This window comes from Siniperca chuatsi, linkage group LG6, assembly GCF_020085105.1.
Source record: "Siniperca chuatsi isolate FFG_IHB_CAS linkage group LG6, ASM2008510v1, whole genome shotgun sequence".
Taxonomy (NCBI): domain Eukaryota; kingdom Metazoa; phylum Chordata; class Actinopteri; order Centrarchiformes; family Sinipercidae; genus Siniperca; species Siniperca chuatsi.
Genome location: NC_058047.1, coordinates 20313582 through 20335541, shown reverse-complemented (window position 1 = coordinate 20335541; position 21960 = coordinate 20313582). Strand labels below are relative to the sequence as shown.

The 21960-nt window shown below is 40.1% G+C and overlaps 1 protein-coding gene across 1 annotated transcript; it reads left to right on the top strand.

Annotated features, from left to right (window-relative positions):
• Positions 1-873: 873 nt before the first annotated feature.
• Positions 874-4070, top strand: foxq2 (forkhead box Q2). Its single transcript, XM_044200391.1, has 2 exons — positions 874-2678; positions 3438-4070. The coding sequence occupies exons 1-2, from the start codon at positions 2181-2183 to the stop codon at positions 3810-3812; spliced, it is 873 nt and encodes a 290-aa protein (XP_044056326.1). The 5' UTR covers positions 874-2180; the 3' UTR covers positions 3813-4070.
• The last annotated feature ends 17890 nt before the right edge of the window (positions 4071-21960 follow it).

The following is a 21960-nucleotide window of genomic DNA, read 5'->3' as shown; positions in this document are numbered from 1 at the left end:
CAAATTTATACTCCCTTAAGTGATCCAGCCCTGCTTTTCCAAAAGCTCTTCATATGTGGCAAAGAACAGCCTCATGGAAACACAAAAATCAATTGAAGGAATTGCAGTATCATGTAATAACATGGTGTGTTTTGTTTTGGCTTTACTTTTGATGTGAAGTGTCAATAAAACAACACTGTGTATTCAAAAGGACAGGTGGTTTTGCCACCATGCTGCTTGATGGAAAAGGTCATCTATGATTATAACTTATAAATAAAATGTAGGCCTATAGGATATAGGAAAACATAGGATTCGGTTATTTTCATACACCTGTCAACATTTAGCTCACAGATGCAGACCCAAATTACAGCTTGGTTCTCTACAATACAGGTTACTATTTTTATTTACAATTCTAATATTGTAATATAGGTTCATATTTTTTTTACTAATAGAACATGAGCCTGCATATAAATGAATATAGCTAATTACAATACAAAAGCTTGCTAATATAAATGCAGCATGGTGCTCTCTGCTGTGTATGTACAGTATAACATGTTCTATTATTTAAACAGAAGAGGGCAATATGGTCCATGATTTGACCTGACTGTCATTTAATTAATTCCCTCACTAAAACTGACAAAACAAAGCAGATCTATCCAGATACTGTACTATTACTGTTATCTGGACTAATGTGATGACAACTGAGGTAAAATGGTGGTGGTGTTGGGGGTGGGGGTCTCAATCTCTACAACTGACAGTTAACAAGTCCATCAGTGTAAACACATGCACACAGACACTGTTAAAACTAGACCTTTATTTGTTTCAGATTGTTTCAGAAGATATAAATACTATTATGTACATACAAGTAGGTGAAAAATAGGAGTATATATAAATATAAATAAAAAAGCAACAATGACCAAGTACATACAAGTAAAGTGTTCTGTAGATTGTAAACAAATAGTGCAAATAGGGAAGCAAATAAAAGCACTAATTATAAAATGTAATAAGTAAAGGTTAAAGACACAGCATTAGAGAGCACTATGTAATAACTGTTCCCTCAAATTGAGGGTAATACTTTATGAAAAATAAACCATAATTAGCCAGTCAAATATTCATGACACAATTAAAGAATACAATGTAATACAATACAATGTAGTAATGCAGAGGCATTTCAGTTTTAATCTCTGAGATGGATCTTAAAAGATATCTAAGATTGTTGAACTCACTCACAAGCAGAAAATCCATATCACTTATATTAGTATATTGCTTTGTATATGAAAAAACTTAAACATTTTCAATAGCTAATAACAAAGAAGTCTCTCTTATAATAATAGTTGGCAAGAATTGGAATAAAGGTCACAGGAGACACAAATTACAAAAGGGGTCATGTCAACAACAGGGAATTAATTCATTTGATTTTTCAGTCATATCCTGTTACCTCATGACTATCAATGTCTGCTCAGTACATTCATGCTCTTTCCCAAAGAGGAGACTCGACAGAATGTGTTTTGTCTCCAAAACATTGAACTTGACACCATTAATTACTGCTCTTTGGTAATTTAAGTAATTCTGGTAACACTGGTATCTAAAAGGCCTTTGATTCTACTGCATCCATCCTCTGCATACCATGTCTTACTAAATCTTGAGTGTTTAATCTCCAGTAATTACAAAGATTTGCTTAGGTTAATAAAAATAATCCGCCTCAATTGAGACCCCCTACCTGGACCTCCCCTGTGCCTTCTTTGCCCCTTTCTGTGAGGGATAACTTCACAGTCATATAAATAGTCACCTTCACAACCGTGAAGCACAACTCTTTGATTCAGGAGCAAAAGGCTGTTGGATAATAAGAAATTAGTTCTGATCTTCAGGTTTATCAGAGAGGCGAAAACATTTAATTTAAATTTGTTGCTAAACAAAGTAGTCGTTTATTTAGTCTTATAGACTGACGTCATTTCCACAGGTTGAGATTGTGTCGCTCGTGAGCACGTCAAGGTTAACAACAGTTGAGAGGCTCATCTTTATCTGTGATCTTGTCAACAGTAAGACTTCGGTGGAAGAAGCGAGGGGCATTGAGGCTTTCAGTTTATGAAGGGTCCTGCACTTTCAAAGAAAGTAGCCATGCTGTGAAACTCAGACAACACTTTTCATTTATCACCTGATACTTATTCCACAGCCAGTTTGGAACTAATAAAACCTCTGTAATGAGTCTAAGGTATCTGAATTCAGAGATGACAATGGAGGACAGAAGCAGCCGTGCCGGCGGCAGAGAGAGGCTGGGACTGAGCTTCACTATTGACTACCTTCTGTTCAATAAAGGAGTCAAAGGTTCCAAAGAAGAAGCGACAGGAAGTCGTACAGCAGAGCAGACAGCGAACAACATGCCAAATCATCAGAATCCTAAACCCGAAAAGGTGGGGATTCGCTCTGAGATACAGGAGAAGCAGATACAGAGGTCAGAGACTGAAGGAAGGAAAGTCAAAGAAGAGGAGGGGGATGAAGAGCAACAAGAGGAGGGGGAGGAGGAGGAAGTGACCACCACCACATCTACCAGCAGCAGTCCAGAGAAGTCTGCGGACAAACCCAACCAGTCGTACATCGCACTCATCTCCAAGGCAATCCTGGCGTCAGAGCAGAAGAAACTACTGCTATGTGACATCTACCAGTGGATCATGGACCACTACCCTTACTTCAAGAGTAAGGTATGTTCATGTCAGTTTTCTTGTACTATTCTATTTACCTGGCAGGCAGAGATCAACATATATGGCACTCTGAGAAAACAATATTTGTAGTTGTGGAGGAATTCAGAAAGTCAAATTGAGTGATAATGTTAAGTAAAAGCTATGATACAGGGGATCTCTGTCTCTGGGACTCTTGTAAAATGAACCATGCTGTATTGTTGCTGCATTACTTTGTTAACTCGTCACAGCTACTGCTAAAGCAATCATGAGACGGATAACGAGAAAGCGTGTTTGTCCAAAGTCTTCAGCATGTTTCCTTTCGTTGCTGAAAAATAATGTGGCAGCCATTTTCACAAATGAAGCGACCTACTTGGCACAGGTAATCTGTCTGAGTGGTTAGGCAATTAGGTGCTCGCAGGGACGCTAGATGATCTTCTTGTTGGCAAATTCACAAATAAAGTAATCCTGTTGCTAGGCTGCAAACTGCCTCTGCCTTCACCAGGTGCAACAACAGATTGGACGTAGCCTAGTGGATTAAAGTTGATCATTGGTTTGACGTGCTAAAAAGGTAACTGAGGGTGTTGTGTCTTACTGCGATCATATACAGTCTTGACACACTATCGTGCATCCTGCCAACAACAGGACAAGGTGACATCCTGAGGAGGATCAGTGATACTTAACGGCCACCTATGTTAATTTTTAATTGGGGACTCCCATTGTTTAACTCTTACTTAGTTTTAAGGTTTTAACCATGTTTATTTTCTTTACTTGCTCCAACAGGATAAAAACTGGAGGAACAGCGTGCGTCACAACTTGTCCCTGAACGACTGCTTCATCAAAGCAGGCCGCAGTGAAAACGGTAAAGGCCACTTTTGGGCGATTCACCCATCAAACTACCAGGACTTTTCTAACGGAGACTACCACTGCCGGAGGGCACGGCGGAGGGTACGCAGGGTGGCAGGACAGCTCCCCCTTTCCTCCCTGAGCTCCCCCTACTACCCTGCCCTCGCCCGTCCCCACAGAACGACCTGTTGGTGCTGCCCTCAAGCCCAAACACTCCCTCTGACCGGCTTGGCACCCAGACTCTACTGGCCATGGTCCAGTGTGCAGCCACAAGTGGGGCTCCACCCGGGCCTGCGTGCCTCTGTACCCTGACAGTGAATAGTTTGTATTTTTGAGGTATACTGTCTTATTTGCTAATGAATGTGTCATTAGGTGATGTTAAACTTGAATTGGACAATGTTACATTATATTCTGCAATCTAAAGGCAAAGTCATTTTAGGGTGTTCAATGATTAAACAAAATGTATGAATGTTATGAAGCTACTGCACTTCTTTCATTTGTATTCTGAATGTTTTAGAATAATTAAAACACAATGTTTGTTATAATCTCATTAAATCATATTGAATTCAACACCTTGTGATGTTTTTAATCAGCTGCCTGTGTGTGTGTGTGTGTGTGTGTGTGTGTGTGTGTGTGTGTGTGTGTGTGTGTGTGCGCGCGCACTTGCCTGTGCGTGCAGTACTAAAAGTGAGCCCAATGCTAAAATGCCACCTGGTGTTAGATGCTAATTAGTCAAAGCTGTCGGGATGCAAAATCTTCTGCCTTAAGAGACTAAAATCGGGCTTTCCAAAGCCGACACCCAAGGATATGAGGCCAGATAATCTGAGCAATCCCAAATAGTTTCAAGAAATGGGAAGCTTATCACACAGTGTAATCTGCAGAAAGAGGAGGACCATGGGAGGTCAGGGATGAAGGAAGCAGAGGAAAGGGAAGAAGGCAGAGAGAGAGGGAGGGGAGGGGACGCTGATTTATTGGAGAGAGGTGGGAGGGCTTTTTTAGGGACTCCGTATTTGTTAAGAAGAGGAGCCAGACAGGGCAGAAACATACAGCTACTGAAATAATGAAAGTTTACGTTGAACACAAAGTCACTGTCAAAATACAATATGTATATATCTTATTGTTAAGATCTATGTGTGTGAATTTTTTAAATGATAAAAGCCACATATGATAAAAAGGGACACCCTCAAAATAATAACTGAAATTGTCTCTTCAGTTATAAGATGACTCCAAAATATTGCCATAATAAGAATCAAGTCAATTTTTAACTGTCCGGCTCTCACATCAATAGTGAAATTCCTCTCTGACTTGCAAAGGTTGGCATTTACATCCACAGTGCTCCAGCCTAAGAGGATTAGGTCATACATTGACTTTTCTGAAGTTTGTTTGTCTCAGCTCATGTGGGCTTCTTATTTGCAAATTATTGAATATTTGAATGAGGCAATATTTGACATGAAATTAGATTCTAAACAGACAATAATATGTCAGAGGGATAAAGCTTAAGAGAGAGAGAGAGAGAGAGAGAGCGTGTGCTGTTCACAACAGTTGTTTTCTGGCGATGCTCATTAGAACAATGACAAATCCATCTAATTAATTTTTGTTCACCAAATCTTCCTATTCAATGTCAGCAGCTAATTGGAGACCTAATTTGCTTAATTCCCATGATTTGCTCTCTGCATCAAATCCTCTTCAATTCACCAGCTTTAAGGCTTTAATTTGGTTGCATATGTTTGCTGTACACACACACACACACACACACACACACACACACACACACACACAGACATACAAACCCATCCACATGTAAGAGTTTACAATACACACATACCTCTCCTAAACTCCTAAAACTCTTGAAGAAAAACACACTTTGTACACACGCAGTTGTCCAAATAATAACATTAGTGTGAAGTACGATGCTTGTCGAGTGATAATATATTAGCAACTGAAATAGATTTACCTTAAAGATTCATTTTTGATCGCGTTTTTCCCGTCACACACAGTAATACTGTAAATAACATCACTCATGTTCAACAAACAAAATTATAATTAACTACTTTTCTAGGAGAATGAGATTGAGGTCATGAGCTCTGTGTGTGTGGTTTTGTGTGTGTTCATATGTGCATGTCATTTTGTTAATCTAATGGGCTGGGCGGAGGGGTGCAGGGGGCCGTAGATTAAGGCACAAAGATTTATTCCTGATTAGCAGAGAGTGAGCTAAGAAGATCTGTCCTGCTGAGATGGCGATGAAACATTATGGCCGTGTTTTAATACAATACATTTACAGCAGCATTCCAAAGCTGATTCCCCTTAGCTTACATGTATCTCATTGATTTGACTATAGACCCAACATACAACAGTTCACACAACACAGGATGAAGCCTGAACCTGTACGTGCAAACAGATCAAAGAGATACACAGGAAAAAGGAACGGTTCCCTTGGTTTTCAGCTTGTAGCTCATATTGTGAGTAATACATTCAAGTAGCATAGTAGTGTGGACATGATTTAACACGTTTTATATAAAATTAACTGAATAACTTTCTGTAATCGTAGAATAGTATCTCTGCTTTTGTCTTCATGACGCTTTTATTAGATTCATAAGACATTCACTCAGTGACACTATGTTATAGATGGTTACACTTACACAAATTAAAGTTATACAAATAACTCGACTAGGTCTTTTAAAGCAAAGTTAAAATTTTGATTCATAGCCTTAATTCCCTGCAAAAATAGCCTACCTGAATTCTTGAAGATTTCTTCATTCAAAAAATGAATAATGATAAAAGGATTTAATTGTCAGATTTGACATCTGGGGATTTTTGTTGTGGTCTAATTATTAAAACAATGTGTTTGCATGTCTCCAAGCACACTTTAACAAACCACATCTTTTTAATGAACTGATGTGGTCTTTGGCTGATATTTAGACCAATGAGCAGTTAGAGCTGCAGAGCTCTAAAACATCTCATGATAATAAATCATCTTTTAATATTGTTGGTTTTTGGGGGCTTACTTGCTTCTTTTCAACTGTCTTTTTTAAAACTCAGAGATAGTAACCAGTTCAAGTGTTCAGCACAAATCCTGATTGATTTGTGGTCCAGCACTAATTTGTGTCTATGCCATTCTTCCATTTTAATTTAGTTTGACTGGTGCTGCTCTATATTTGGGGTGTAAGTTTTAAAAATAGTAAGAAAAGAATTATGCCTGTTCTGTATTCTATTATTAAAAACAATAATTATCTTGATAATAATATTAATTAAAAAAACATGTAGACCCAGAGGATAAATTAAATATCTACATTGAAATGATATATTTAGTTTAAAATACAGACTGCGCTTTAACATGCACATATTATCCGTCATTGTCAAATATAAATCAAGCGCGCTGCACATACTGTATATAGACATGTATGCATGCATATACTGTGCATATCTACCTACTTCATGTATATAAAGTAACCTATTACATTAATCATTCAATATTTATTCCTTTGCACTTACATTTATACACATATCTTTACACCTATTTGTTTACAATTTACAGAAACACTTGACACTTGTTGTTCATTGTTGCTTTCTATTCATACACCTATTTTTTCATCTACTTGTATGTCCATTCTAGTTAAATGTCTATGTTTACCTGTCTTTGTTCAGCTTCTTGTTTTACTCTGTATGTCTATTATCTTCCTGTAAATTATTCTGTGTGCAAGTACATTGAGAGATATTTAAAACCGGAGTCAAATTCCTTGTATGTCTACACATACTTGGCCAATAAAGCTGATTCTGATTAATAAAGAAGGCATGTATGTCCACTCCTCGAAAAACTTATTCTAAAAATATATGAAGTAGACGGTCTAAAGTAATTAATGGACAACCCATGAATTTTTTTTAATAAAATATTTACTTTGACTTTATTCACTTAATTGTTTACCTTTTTGCAGCGACTGCAACTGAATGTGAATAACTCTCAATAGGCCCAAAGCCTGGAGGAGTCCAAATTGCAAGTCTATTAGAGAGCCATGATTGCATAGAAGTAAGTAGGCTAGTATTTAAGTCTTAGGAAGCGCTGTAGTTAAACCAAAACCAGCTGCTATTTTCTGGTTGTGTCCCACCATGAACAATAGCCTGGCGTTACTTCGGCATCAAAGGCTCCATAATAGCCAATCGATCAGAATGCGAGGCGCTATTCTGCAGATTACTGTTAACAATAATTTGCCTCCCAGTGCACCGTTGCCATCTTTGAAGCAATGTTTTATTGCCTTTTTTTTCCATCTGCATCTGTCATCCCCGAGGTCCACTGTTTGATCTCTCCCCACCAGTGTCTGCCTCCCCGGGGTCGCGTTGACCTGTTGATTGGCAGCTGCGATCAGACATATGGTGGGACGAGGCATCGACCGGAGCTCCCCGGAGACAAAAGCAGACTAGTTGGGTTTTTTTCCCCCCTCTTTCACCGCACTGAGGAGCCGAACTGCAGCACCGAAGAAGAGGTCTGATCCGACCACTAGATGACGCAAGGTGCAAGCGAATATCTCCAGCACTTTTCCGACCATTTAATGTAAGTTTATGTAGTAAGTTGTTTCTTTTTTTATTAAGCCCATCGTCATTTTCAGATATTCCTGTTGAAAATAAGATATGAAGAAATTAAGCAACATTATCATGTTTATTTTATACTGAAATATCAATATTTTCCCCACTTTTATTATCCAAGAAGACATTTCTTCTTCTCAGACACTTCCCTTTCTAGTGACACTTTGACCCCTATAATGGAGCGGAATGGCAGGGTTGTGCAGCCATCTTAGCAGATAAAATATGGCCTCTGTAGCAGGCCAAATGATTAATGTGGGTGTGACAAACCAGTGTGTTTGCTCAGTGTTCATGCCAGGCTTCCTTGAATTTTGCCCAGCTGTGTGGTAGTTCACTGGAAACCAATTGGTGGTAGCTTGACTCCCAAAAGCACAGATGTGATGCTCAACCTGGTGTATGTCTGCGTGTGTGTGTGTGCATGGTTTCAGCATGCAGAATGCAAAACACCCCCATCTCTCCTCCTATAGTGAGCAGAGTGTTGCCTTGGTGATGCATCCCTGACCAGGGTCTTGCAGTGATCTGCACTGCCCCTGGTTGGTGACCTCTGACATTTAGGCCATGGCCAGGGTCAAAAGGTCAGCGATGGCCGGAGGGCAACCAGAGCACTTCTATGATTGGCACTCTGACATGCTCGCTGCCCCCTTCATCTGCAGCGCTCACCTCCCTCCCAGGTTGCACCTCTCATTTGCATTCATTACTGAGCGAAGACCATCAGCTGCAGGAGGTTCATCCCACTGTTTTACACTGCAGCTTAGCAGGTAGCCTGTTCTATGCTCACGGCAATGCAAGGCTCCATATTCTTATCACATATCATTTGCATTCAGTGCTGCTACACGTTCTAGCTTTCTCCACTTCAGTTTTGTGTAAATTGTGATGATAAAATGCAATCTCCAGCAGGCTAACATCCTGTATCATGACAGTTATGATAGCAGTAATGATCATCATCATTATCCCCATGGCTCCTGCAATGCACTGTATGTGAGGATATTTATAGTTCTTTATGTGATAGTGTGTGTGCATGTTTGTTCATTTCTAGTGTGTGTGTGTGTGGGGGGGAAGGCAATTACAGAATCATGGGTACTAAAAGTCATGTGACCTTAGCCTTCTGCTCCCAAATAATTTATCCCCCCAGCTGATAGCTCGTCAATATCAATTTATTAATTTAACAGTTCTGGACTGATAAAAGGCAGTGTGCACAGTTAGCTTGCTGAAATGGGGAATAAGGATGAATTTTACAGTGCAATGGTTTCAGGGGAAGGAAAGAAGGAGAGAGTGGAGGACAAAGCGAGGGGGAGAAACGGCACAGGGGAGATCAATGGCAACACAGAGAGAGAGATGCATATTCGGCACGCAAAAATGGGCCACCATCGCTCATATTCCAAGGCTATTGAATGAACGTTATGAAAATTAATACACTTATTATCACCATATTAAAAATTAAGATTGAAGACAGCACACTCATTGTATTGATATTCAAATGTCTCCAATATATTGATCAGCACAACCCAGTTTTTCGCCAGCCTCTTTGGGTGAGCCTGTTCGACAGTCCAGGAGGAAAAAAAAACGGGTTTTACAAAAAGAGCTCCTGAAGATTTTGATTAGCAACACAAAGAAAAACCCTTTTGTCTTAGTACACAAGCTGAGAACCCTCAGAGGTGTTATATAAGCTGATCGTTTCCTGAAAGGTGCATCTTCTAAAACTCCAGAAAAACACATATACGTGACCTCTTACATGTGACCCCTCTTGACCTTCCAGCACTTCCTTTGCATCCTGATTTTTTTCAAAAGTGTAATGAATACACATCTGGCATAAAGCAGATATATATACACACATACATCATCCGGTCTCCACTGCATAATAGTCAACCTGGAACCTAGCTTATTCCCAGAGCCATTACATAATATCCCTGAAGGAGGATAAAAGGTATTTTAACAAGACCCACTGCTCTATGACCTTTGACCTCTTCTCAGTTGACCCCGAGCTCCTGACCCCACTTACACTAGCCAGTGACAGTGGTGGACACAGATCCTGTACACTTCCAGGTGTGAGAAGACAAAGAGGGAGAGATTCATTTAAAAATTGATGCATGTAAGGATTCAGCATTTTCTGTCAAGGGCTGACAGATTTGTTCAATTTGTTGATCTATCATTCTCCCTGACATTTTTTTCTCTTTTATCCATCCATATCCGTCAGGGAAAAGAAACCAAACAATCGCTAAATCCAATCACATCATGTCGTTCTGTATGTCGGCGCATTATATAATCCTTTCTTCTCTGCAGGCTCCGAGGCTCCCCTCACACTGGACAATCACTGTAGTGGATTCTCCGCGGGTCTTTGGAGAGCTGCGGGGTAGCAAGTGTCAATAGAAGTGGAGTGTGTGAGTGTGAGAGATGATAGACTGAGGTTAAGAGGTGTCAACACACAAAGAGAGAGGGCTCGAGGACTCTTCACCGGAGCCAGCCTGACACTCTGACACTCTCCTCAACCTCTCCTCTGATTAACCACTCTAAAGATGCCATTGAGACACGGATGCTTCACACAGAAACATACATGCACATGCAGACACACACACGCACACACACATCACGCTGACTCGTTTACACAGTCCTTACGAATCCCATTCTCTCTCCTCAAAGTCACACACTTCTGTGTGAGGCTACATTTCGTCCGTGCATGTCCGTGTGTCAGACACACATCAGCTCTGGAGGTGTGGAAACCTGAAGATGTGTTGTTCACAGGCACAGAAACTCTCTGAAAGGTTCTGGCAGTCAGGAATGGATTTGTTACACCTCTGATGTGCGGTATATGTTCAGCCAAGTGTAAGATACAACAGTGCCATCCCACAGGGCTTTGCACCTGTCAGGTGGTGTAATGCAACATACAAACGGCAGAACACACACTGACATACATTGTCACTCACATACACATGCGCACACACTAAAACAGTGCTTGAATCAGGCTTTCTTTCTATGTGACCATCAACCTGGACACAACGCTGTATATATATTGTGAACAGTTTTGGACTGTTGGACTCCACTGGTTCAAAAAAGTTGTTACCATATTGGCGCCATGTCACCGGTGTACATTTTGGTTTTGGTTTGCTCTAGTTTACTCTCCTCTTTAGGGAATTAGATTTTATTCTGGATAAGTAAGGTGAACTATTGCTGAGTTTTGTTGGCTTTGATTTGACTTGGTTTGGTTTTGTAAGGTGTGTTCGGTTGGTTTAGGGGAGCTTCAAAGGGTCAGTTCACCCATATTCAAAAGAGCGGTTGCTCAGTTAGCTCTACTGGTATCTAGCCACGCAAGATGGCTTTGCCTTTATTTGTTTAGGTTAATTATATATATATATATATTTATATATATATATACAGTTCCAGTTCCAGTTCCACAACATTGGAAAATTACAGTTCAGAAAAATCAAGAGCAATGTGCCTTTCATTAAATCCATTTGGCAGACTCTTTTATCCAAAGTGACTGACATTTGGGGTGAAATTTGGTGTTGAGTGGTCACGTGCTGAAAGACACTTTGGCATAGTTTGAGCAGCTCTGTCAACTGAATCACCAAACCTATATGCCTGATAATTGCATAAACCATAGAGCCTGAAAACAACCAGGCCAAATTCCCATACTGGGAGTTGAACCCAGGCCACCGTTGTGAAAACCAGGAATCCTCACCACTAGACCATATGGGTATGATTAAAAGCCTTTTTCCCTGTTACTCAGACTAATCAACAGAATATGTTCTGCTATATATGCTATACGCGGTTTTAGAGGGACTATTCCTTTGACAGAAAGTAGTTACCAAAGTAAGCGGATATCTCAAAACCTGGGCAAATAAAATCAAAATGATCAGCATAGCTACATACAGCACCACCACAGTTTAGTGAGAAAATAAAATATTTTTTGGGGGTGAACCAACACTTTAATACCTTGAAAAACAATATACTGTAAAATATACTACCAACAGACTTTATATATGGGGATAACATAGCCCCTCATTGTATGTGGAAAGTCCTGCTCTTACCGGCCTTTTCATGTACTATAGTGGATGTGCTCGATATAAAGTTTGATGCAGGTGAACTACTGTTGAGTTCTATTAGTTTTGTAACATGAGTTTTTGTTAAATTAAGGCTTAACCTCACTTGTGGCGTGTCCCAAATCCATACTACGTACTAATTCTATACACTTTGTACTACATACAGTCCTGATTGTCATAGTGTACTGTTTTAGCATTTAGTATGCAAAAAAAAAAATCAACAACCCTTATCATTTTGTACTAACAGGAAATTATACAATACGTGCAACGTCAGACGTCAATCAAACTGCAACTCTGGAATGTCACTGCCAATTAAACTTCACAAAGAGAGAGGGAAATGCCGTATTTCCTGATCTTTCTTACCAGCCTCAGTTTATTTAATTTTTTTTCCAGCCGAAAGCAGCTTCTCCATTTCTTCTGTGCATTGCATTGAGGGAGAATGTTGTCCATTGACAGCACACGCCAAAATCAACCCTATTTACTTGCCCCACCGTCTAGTTTGAGTTTACAGTACTTCATTTTATCACCTTTCCAGTATTAACACACCACATACTCAAAACCTGCATAGAATTAGTGTGTAGTTTGGGTTTGGGACACAGAAGTGCTCTAGCTTTGAAAACGCGTCTATTTGGCATTTGATTTCCTTGCATCACTCCTGTGGTCCTACATACTGTTGACATGTATGTTGCAGATACTAAGGTCATTATATCCGGTGCAGCTGGGCTCAATCCTGGTGATCAACATTAAGCCAAGCAGCAGAAATGATCCTTGTGACATGGCCTCCCTCTCCATCATGCTTTAGCATAAAGCAAATGGCAAAAAACTGTGCAGAAATAGCAATATAATACACACACTGCGTGGACTATGGATTGCAGAATGTGAGAACACTGCATGAGTCAATACCTAAATGAAGAAAAATGCTGATGTGAACATAGATATATGACTCATATCTGTAAGAGTTGACATGCAGGCAGGCAGGTTCATGAATCTTAATAATCAGAGATGAGAAGCAAGTAGGTTGGATGGTATTACCAAGATATGTCAGCATAATGACATGTGAGTATTTAAAACAAATAGTCACGTTGACAGCGATGGATACAAGACCCGGACCAACTGGTGCCAAACCACCGCTTCTCTCTCCCATCCCCTCCCTTTCCTCCTCAAAACCTGTGAGGTAGAAAATAGGGAGATATGAAGAGGTGGGGATGGAGGGAGATAAGCTTAGGTGGAGATAGAGACAGGTGAAAGAGGTTAGGGTCATAGCACATGCTCCTCTCGGCCTTCTCTCGCCAATGTTGTTTTATTAGCCCTGTCAGATTGTAATTTGCCCAACAGTAAACATACAGAACGGGCTTAATTAAGAATTTTTGAACGGGGATACGGTCAAGTCCGGAAACATTAGAGAGATGCAACCGGGTGTCGTAAAGATTGATTGAGACGGAGGATGGAAGGACATGGTTAGAAACAGAGGGTGGTGGGAGGGGAGGTGGTGGGGGTGGTGGAAGTGGTGTGTATGTTATAACGGAGGGGTATTCTTGTGTTGCTCAGGGCAGTAGGGTGAGATAAGTTTGGAAAGATAGGGACAAACGATTTTTAATGCATTAACAACCCGGCTGTGCGAGGCAATAACAAGTACAAGATCAGCGTTAAAATGTTTGACATCCTGCTTCGAGATCAATGCATCCCGGGCAGGGCACACAGACATAGGCCGCATATACACCTCAACTACCGGCACAGATAACACAGACACACACACACACACACACACACACACACACACACACACACGAAAACACATATACACGCACACCAACCTTAACAGGGCACAGAGCATGTGGGTGGGTGCATGAGTTAACAGCCTTCAAACCTCAGGGCGATGTGTAGAAAATAAAAAACAATACCTATATCCATAACAATATCCGCAGGTAAAAGCATCCTTAAATCAAAACAGAGAGAGGGAGCATCTGGAGTTGATTGTTAAGAGCTGTGTGGACTATGTGAAAGGCCAGCAAACTGAAAGAGTAATGAGCCTATCCATATCTCCCTGTGGACCTTAAGTTTGCATTCAATACATTATTTACAGCTGAATTTTTACTGAGGTATAAGTTCCTCTCAGGGGTGTTTACAGACTAGGGCTTTAACTGCCTTCCATTGCCTGCAGTTGAGTTGAGCAACCTTCAGAAGTAATGCTTCCAAGCTTGTTTCCCCATTTTACAAGCCTGTATATGTATGTTTAACATGAAGCTCTGAGTCATCTCAATAGTGCTGTTGGAGGTTCTCGCCAGTAAAAGTAACTTACATGTAGCTTAAATGACGTGTTTTATGAACATATGAACAGAAAAAGTATATGGAAATGTATATTTTGAGGGAAAAAATCTGATTCGATTCAGATACCTGATAACTAAAGGCACCAACTGAGATTTTTAGGGTTTTGAGATTTACATAGTCTTTTTTTTTACCCTCTTTAGTGTCTAAAGAGGGGAATCAAGTGCTGGTAGCGGGGCCCTGTAACCCTGCCCAGCTGACCTTCCAGCTTGAGGTTTTATTCATATTCCAGGTTTATTATGTCTTATTTGTGCCCATTGCAGATGGTGATTTGGCTGCGTTTGCAGGTTAGGTTTACGTCGGAGGTTTATGTGGGTGACTTTGAGTGTAAACTCAAGATTTGGCTCGCTCTTTAAAATTGGTGTAAAGACGTGGCCAAAGAAATCAGATATTGGCAAGAATTCAGAACTGAAGACCTGCGCTGTAAAATTCAGAATATATGATCAGCATAAATGTAGCTTGAGCGTAGATTTGATGAGGTTAAATGTAATGTCAGTTGCAGGATTCTAGTGTAAATTGTCTGTGTGCTGCTTTTAAAGCATTGTCTTCCAGATCTGAAGGATTTTTTTATAATAAGCCCCCCCCCTCTTCCAGCCAGAATACACACAAGCTACTGTAGTCTGAGAAGTCCCTGCTCCCTTTGTCTTTGTAGTTCAGCAGCTCTAAGATACTGTAACTTCTGGGAAACAGGGAGGTCTCAGCTCTCTGCTCAGAGAGCACAACAAGCAGAGACTCTTTCTCCATCTCTTTATGACGCTCTCTCCCTCTCTGTCTTTGTCTCTCTCTTTTCAAATAGACTATTTGTCATCTCTGAAATAGAGCATTTTAAAAATTCAACCTGGAGCCAACCCCCACCCTAACTCGCCTCTATTCTCACTCTCAATTCCCCAGACTCTGGCCAGCTACGATCAATAGCCTATTGATCAACTCTCTCCATTCCCATTACACACCAGTGCCAAAAGAGCCAACCATTTTCCCTGAAAAGCTGATCTAGAACATATTTGCAATGGTAACGTTTCTCTAATTTCAGCGGGTGATTATTAAAATGCGTACAGTGTGTGAGTGTTTTGGTGCTCTGTGAGGTTGAGTGGTGAAAGTGGGTGAAAAAAGATCTCAGTAAATGCAGTTACCTGTTAACTGAAAGGTATTGCACTGAAGTAGAGTATGGTTCTCCACTTAAGTAAAATAGGAAAGGTAAGAGCATTACCACATACGTAGAAAGTAATTCTTTTCCCAGTTGTTTCTACTTCATTTCTCTCCCCCGCCCTCTGTCTTTCTCCTCTCTCCCTCTCTCTCCCACTCTCTCTCTCTCTCTCTCTCTCTCTCGCTCTCTATAGACAATGCTACAGGCAAAATCAATACTGGAAAAAAAAGAAGGCATATTTTTAGCCTGTTATTATATGAGCTGTATGAGGAAAACAGTGTTTGTGGGAAAGACAGAAATGCCAAGGTGCTGATAAGAGAAAGATTGGGTGGGAGATTTACAAAAGAAGTGAGAGAGTGAGAATGATGGTGGTGGGCTGTACAGTATAAGGGAGAGTCTAATGGAGATGGATCAAACGAAGGTGGACATAAGATGGGGTAACTGTGAGAAAATGGCTGATGTCTTGATCAGGGATGTAGATCTGTGTAGCCGGCAGGAAAAAGATGTGTTGGTGAGGTTCTTGAAGATGTTTGATCTGTAAAATCAAGAACAGATTTCTGTTATCTAAATGCTCATTTTGATGTTTCGTCGTCACACATTTCACGTACACGTATGTGGAGTTTAATCTGTCTGCTTTTCCCATCAGCAAATAAGCAGTAAATCATGCTTCCTGCAAAACAACACAGTGATGCTATTAATACCTTCTTATGCAGCTTTGCTCCACCTCTGTGCATGTTTGTGTTCTCTGTGGATTGCTGTATACTCTGGCTACACCACAGCCCTCACTTTCACTCCTGCTGCCAATGGCTTTCTGATGGACTCCCTCTCCCTAACCTCTTTTCGGGCTCACCTCTGTCAGTCAACCTCCAACCCTCCTCCTATTGGCTATACATGCTCTGTTGATCAGATGGCGGGGCCGTCCAATTGGCCAGAGAGCTCAGGGGGGAAGGAAGGAATTGATTTATCTGTGGTATTAGGGGATCAATTAATCCCCATTGTGTGTGCCAGCACAGATAGTCCGATGTGTCTTATTTGGTATGGCTTGTTTCTGCTCGGCCAAGATAAGAGTCTCTCCCATCACTTCCCTCTATGAGCAACAAATCAAATCAAATCGAAAAGGATGACGGCACGCAGAGGGTGCCTCCCCAGGCTGTGGCTGGCTGATCACAAAAAGGGAAGGCCATCAATATGAAAAGTAGTCTGTGCAGAATAAATGCTGCTCATTTGAGGGCTGAGATGTTTGCCCTGTTGCTATGACAATCCAGGGTGAAGATATAAACATCTTAAATAACTTGAGTTGTCTCATGACCCCATTGCATTCAGCTGGAGCAGCATCGCTTAAAAGATAGGTTCTCGTAATTCTTAAAACAGTACTCACACGCTCATATGTACATTAAATGAATTCTCTGTAAAGCTTGTACTAAACTTTAGGATGCATTTCTGCACAGAATGAGTGTACATTTTTTTCCTTCGTCACTTACATTAAAATTACATTAGGAAGGGATTTCTTCACATCCAGTATGGACCTTAGAAATGATCACAGCCACCAACAACTCTTTCAACAGAGATACGGGCATGTGGTTATTGTTTTAAGGTAGGTTCACCTTTTCTCAAGTCTATCACAATTTGTGATCGGCAGAAAAATAATAAGCAACAATTTACACATTTTTCAAGCAACAATGGCTGCTCCCAGCCTCTCAAACACGACGATGTCCTGCTTTTCTTATATTTCTCTGTCTTATATGATCGTAAATTGAACATCATTGGGTTTTGGAGTACTGGTCGGACAAATGACAACATTTGAAGACGTCACCTTGAGCTTGTGATGGGCATTTCTCACTATTTTCTGACATTTTATAGATCAAATGATGAATTGATAAAGTATTTGAATGATTCATTGATAATAGAAAAAATGTGTTAGTTGCAGCCCCACACACAGCATCTTAGTCGTATATGACACACATAAAGAAATAGCACCAAACACTGCAAATAACATACTGTACTGCACATTTCTGAGAAAGCAAACATAGCTGGGGGAGGATGGGAGAAGGGGTCAATGGACCGATACTTGCCGATACTCACTCTGAGATGACAGTGAAAAGAAAAGGTAAGAGAGACTAGGACAGAGGTGGGTGCTAATTCCTACTTTTCAGTTTAAATAAAGATTGGAGCTGGATAAAAGCCATTAAGGGAGAAATCAGACAGGGCATGCTATGTAGGACAAGAGCTGACTGCAGGGAGGTGAGTGGTGGGATCGATACTCAGTCGATGCGCTCAACACCCAGCTCTGCGCACACACACACACACACACACACACACACACACACACACACACACACACACACACGGAGGGGCATGTGGTATTACCGGGCATCTGCATGTTTGTCTGTGTGCACAGCAGTGACTAATGGAGAAAGAGAGGGAGCCCGGAGAGAAAGAGTGCATGCAATATACAATTAACTCTCTTTTGAGTGAGAGAATATTAAACACAGGCTGCTTGTGCGGACTGTAATTTGTAGTGATAAAAGTATTAAAGTAAAGCACTTGGACAAAGATGGAAGGGTGGACAGCTGCAGAGATGGATTTATTTTCAGAGGCACGATACAGTTAACAAAGATAGATGTTTCAAAAGAGCGTCTTCAGCCCGAACTGGAGCCTGAATACGACTGCAATCACTCTACATTCTGTCCTCCCCTCCTCTCCTCTCTCTTCCTCTTCTTCTCTCCCTCTTTCTTTTACCTTCTCCCTCCCTCCCTTCTCTCTATCTCCCCCCTGCCTCCCTTCCTCTCTCTCTGTAGAATTGATCGACTATGCCTCCTCAATCCATCTCTCCCTCTGTCGCTTAGCAACGGGTGCTCTATCGGGTGTGGAGGGTGGGAGTTTCACTAGGGGAGGGGTGGGTGGGTGTTTGGGAGGAAGAGGGGTAGGAGTGTGTGTGTGTGTGTGTGTATGTGGGGGGGATATGTGTGGGTGGGTGGGGGTTTGGGGTGGAGGGGGGTTAAGCAAAAGCCAATTGTACTTGATTCCACATTTATTCTGACTGATACATGTTTCCCTTTCGTGCTCTGAGTGTGAGGTTTTACGACTCGGCGGATAAATATAAAAGAAAGATTTACAAGATAACAAAACGATACTGGCAGAGAAGCTTTTCACCATTTATTCCATCTCATAAAAACATGTGCTGCAGTTGTAGCACACCGAAAAATGTTTGCTATCGGAGCCAGGAGGATGACTTGTAGTAGGTCACTGCTTCTGTTTTGTGTATCTGAATGTTACAAATCCGACTGAGCAGTCCATCACTTTCCCTGAAGCTGTGTCACTGTTTCATACAGTGAGCCGTCTCTGTGAAAATATAAAAGCACACTGGTGTGAGCCTGCACTTTAAATTGATCTACGCCTCCTTCTTTCTGTCTCCAAAACATGGAGAAAAAACTTCCAGGGTATTTCGGCTTATAAACACTTTGAGTATCCATAATGTTTTTTTTAAAACATTCCACATCTGCTGATTACAACACCGTCACTTTGAAAAGATGCAGGATTATAATAAACACTTTTTTCTTAACACAAGTATGTTATTTTGGTGCAAAAATGAATACAATAAAATGTGGGGAATATAATAAACCCCTGTGGCCATGAGAATTATTGCTGTGCACGAATGCATGAATATAATTTGAAACAAAAAGCTGTTTAAAGTGGTCTGTGTACAATCCCTGAATTAACATGCATAGGGGAATAAGAATAAGCGTTGTGCAAGAAGCATTGTTCTGTTTTTAAGACCTTATCCTTTTGATCTACACTTAATGTCTGATCCCCTTTGAGGAAGATGTGTAGGCTATTCTTTAAGCCTAATAAATCCAGCGTTAGCAGTACTTAAGAAGGGAAAAAGCTGTGTGGTTTAAAACCGGGAGGGCAGGGGGAGAAGAACAATGAATGACGCTCTTAACTAGCTTGTGAGATAATACACAGACATTACAATCTATAATCATTCTAATCTACAATCTATGAAGCAGAATAAATGTATAGATATTAGGGCTTTGGCTCAGAGCTGGAATCATATACATCCACATTACAATCTATGATCACTTTAATCCAGAATCTAAACGCACAGAAGTACAAACGTATGTAGGTGTGTGTGTGTGTGTGTGTGTGTGTGTGTGTGTGTGTGTGTGTGTGTGTGTGTGTGTGCGTGCACGTGCGTACAGAATGCAAAATTGAGAATATATAATTACACACTTGGACCACATGTACTGCCAGTTATTTTGATGTGATAGCTTTCACTTAAATGCTTCACAAACACACAATCCTGCAGACACACACTCATACACTTGCGTGAATGCCTAGCCTATAGCTCACTACAGTTATTCTGTATTATATATCGTCGGTCAAACACAGACAGCTCATGGGTTGCAAACACAAGATAAAACATTAAAAATTAGTCCAAAGCAGTTTCAGCTCACTTGCATCGGTTCATTTCTTCGGCTCGAGTCAATTGACTTTCTGATCATTTTAAAAAGAGACACTTTTGCCAAATATGTACATTATCTATCTAACTGACATATACAATTTGTAGAAATTCTGAAACAACTATCTACAAAAAGTATATTTAAATCTATACTGCTGTTTATCACAACTGAAGCAAAATAGCAAACAAAAGTAATGGAAGCAAAATACAATTCTGTGACAACTAATGTTTACGATGGGGAATGACACACATCTACACATCTACAGTACAGAGTCATGTACCACAGTTAATAACACATAAGAACACACACACACACACAAAGTAATATAATATAAAGTCCTATAAAACTTTGTCTCTGTGGCAGATTGATAAAAAAATGGATAAGGCACAGAATTATAATTTTTATTCCTCTTCTCACTTCATTTTTTTGGAAGTTAAAAAAGTAGAAAAGCTTTTGTTCTCTCTGTTTGTCCATTATTTTAAATATAGTTTTAACATGTATATAAAATAGCATCGTCTCAGCAGTATACTATATTTAGGCTGTTTTAAGTACTCCATAATGAAAATAAATAATTAAAATAACTGCTGGTTATCTTATTTTAACTTGGGTATTTTCTTTGAACTCTGTCTGCAAAGACTAAAATTAAAATAAATTAGGGTGCACTACTTACAGGCCTGATTCTCAAGTCTTATTTATCTTGTTTATCATTTCTGCTGTCAACACAATATATATCCAACCGTCTCATTAGCACTTTGAGGCCTCGCCAGCTGAAGCTGGAGGTGTCCGAAAAAAAAAATGAAAAAGCAAGTTAATCCGTATAACATTTAGTTATCCAGCCCGATCAGATCGATGGTCTATTGAATGTGTTTGTGATTAGTAGCTCTATTGATTGCTGTGACATCATGTGAACACACCTGAGTGATGGTTATTTAGCTAACAGCATGTCAGAATCAAAATAAATCTGTAGGGCTTCAGTGACCCTTTATGACATATACGTATATTTTTTTCAAATTGTTATTGTTTCAAATTGCGTTTCTTTTCGACAAATTAGACGATGCACGTTATTTGTCCTTTGACAAATGTGAACCAAAATAGCTTTATGAAGGACACAGATCCGCAAGGAAATAAGTGTAAACATTAAACTAACAAAATAAAAGCTGTAACAATTATAACCTAATTTTGTCTTTTTTTCAGTCCCATCTTTTTCTTTTAATAACGAACTGTGTTTGGGATGATTTTCCTCCTAAATTATCCTTTATAATATATTTCCAAATGTATTATATAACAGTTATTTATGATATAGATGAAGAAACATCTTACCGTGCTGATTATTGATTGCAGTTTTCTGGAGGGCATGCCAGGCTTATTTGGCACCTGTTGTCCTAAATATTTTTAGAGGCCTGCTGTATTAAAAAGCGTCTATTTCTACACAAGTTGACTTTCATTTTGAGTGAAACCAAGAGCAGAGAAAAGATGTGCGCCCAATTCTTTCTGCCAATCGATCAGACTGCGGATAGATCGATATGGCACCAGGGCTATTGATCACAACGGTCCTCTATTGCTGGGCGCTTTCAAATGCAAATGTGCCTAAATAATAATCTGTGGCAACACACTAATTCCTTAACAAACTGCAGGAAAACGTTTTACAAACACAGCGATTCAATGCGCAAGTGATTCTTTTTCTTTTCAACATTTAGGCCTTTTAAATTTGGCCGCAGAGCTCTGACTGTGAGACACACAGTTTTAACAGTAGGCTGCCGTTTAAAGATTTAACAGGACAAACAGGTAACACTCAGAATGCAGGGTGACATTGATTTGGCCTGTAGCCTATTGAAACTTGGTAGTGTTTGAAGGCAAAGCGATACATTAAAAGGTCTAGTGACAGTAAAATAAGAATTCACTTGACAATATTTAGC

Coding starts and splice junctions, on each gene's coding strand:
- foxq2 (XM_044200391.1), top strand. CDS start 2,181: ATGAGTCTAAGGTATCTGAATTCAGAGATGACAATGGAGGACAGAAGC. Junction 2,679..3,437: donor ACCCTTACTTCAAGAGTAAG/GTATGTTCATGT, acceptor TTGCTCCAACAG/GATAAAAACTGGAGGAACAG.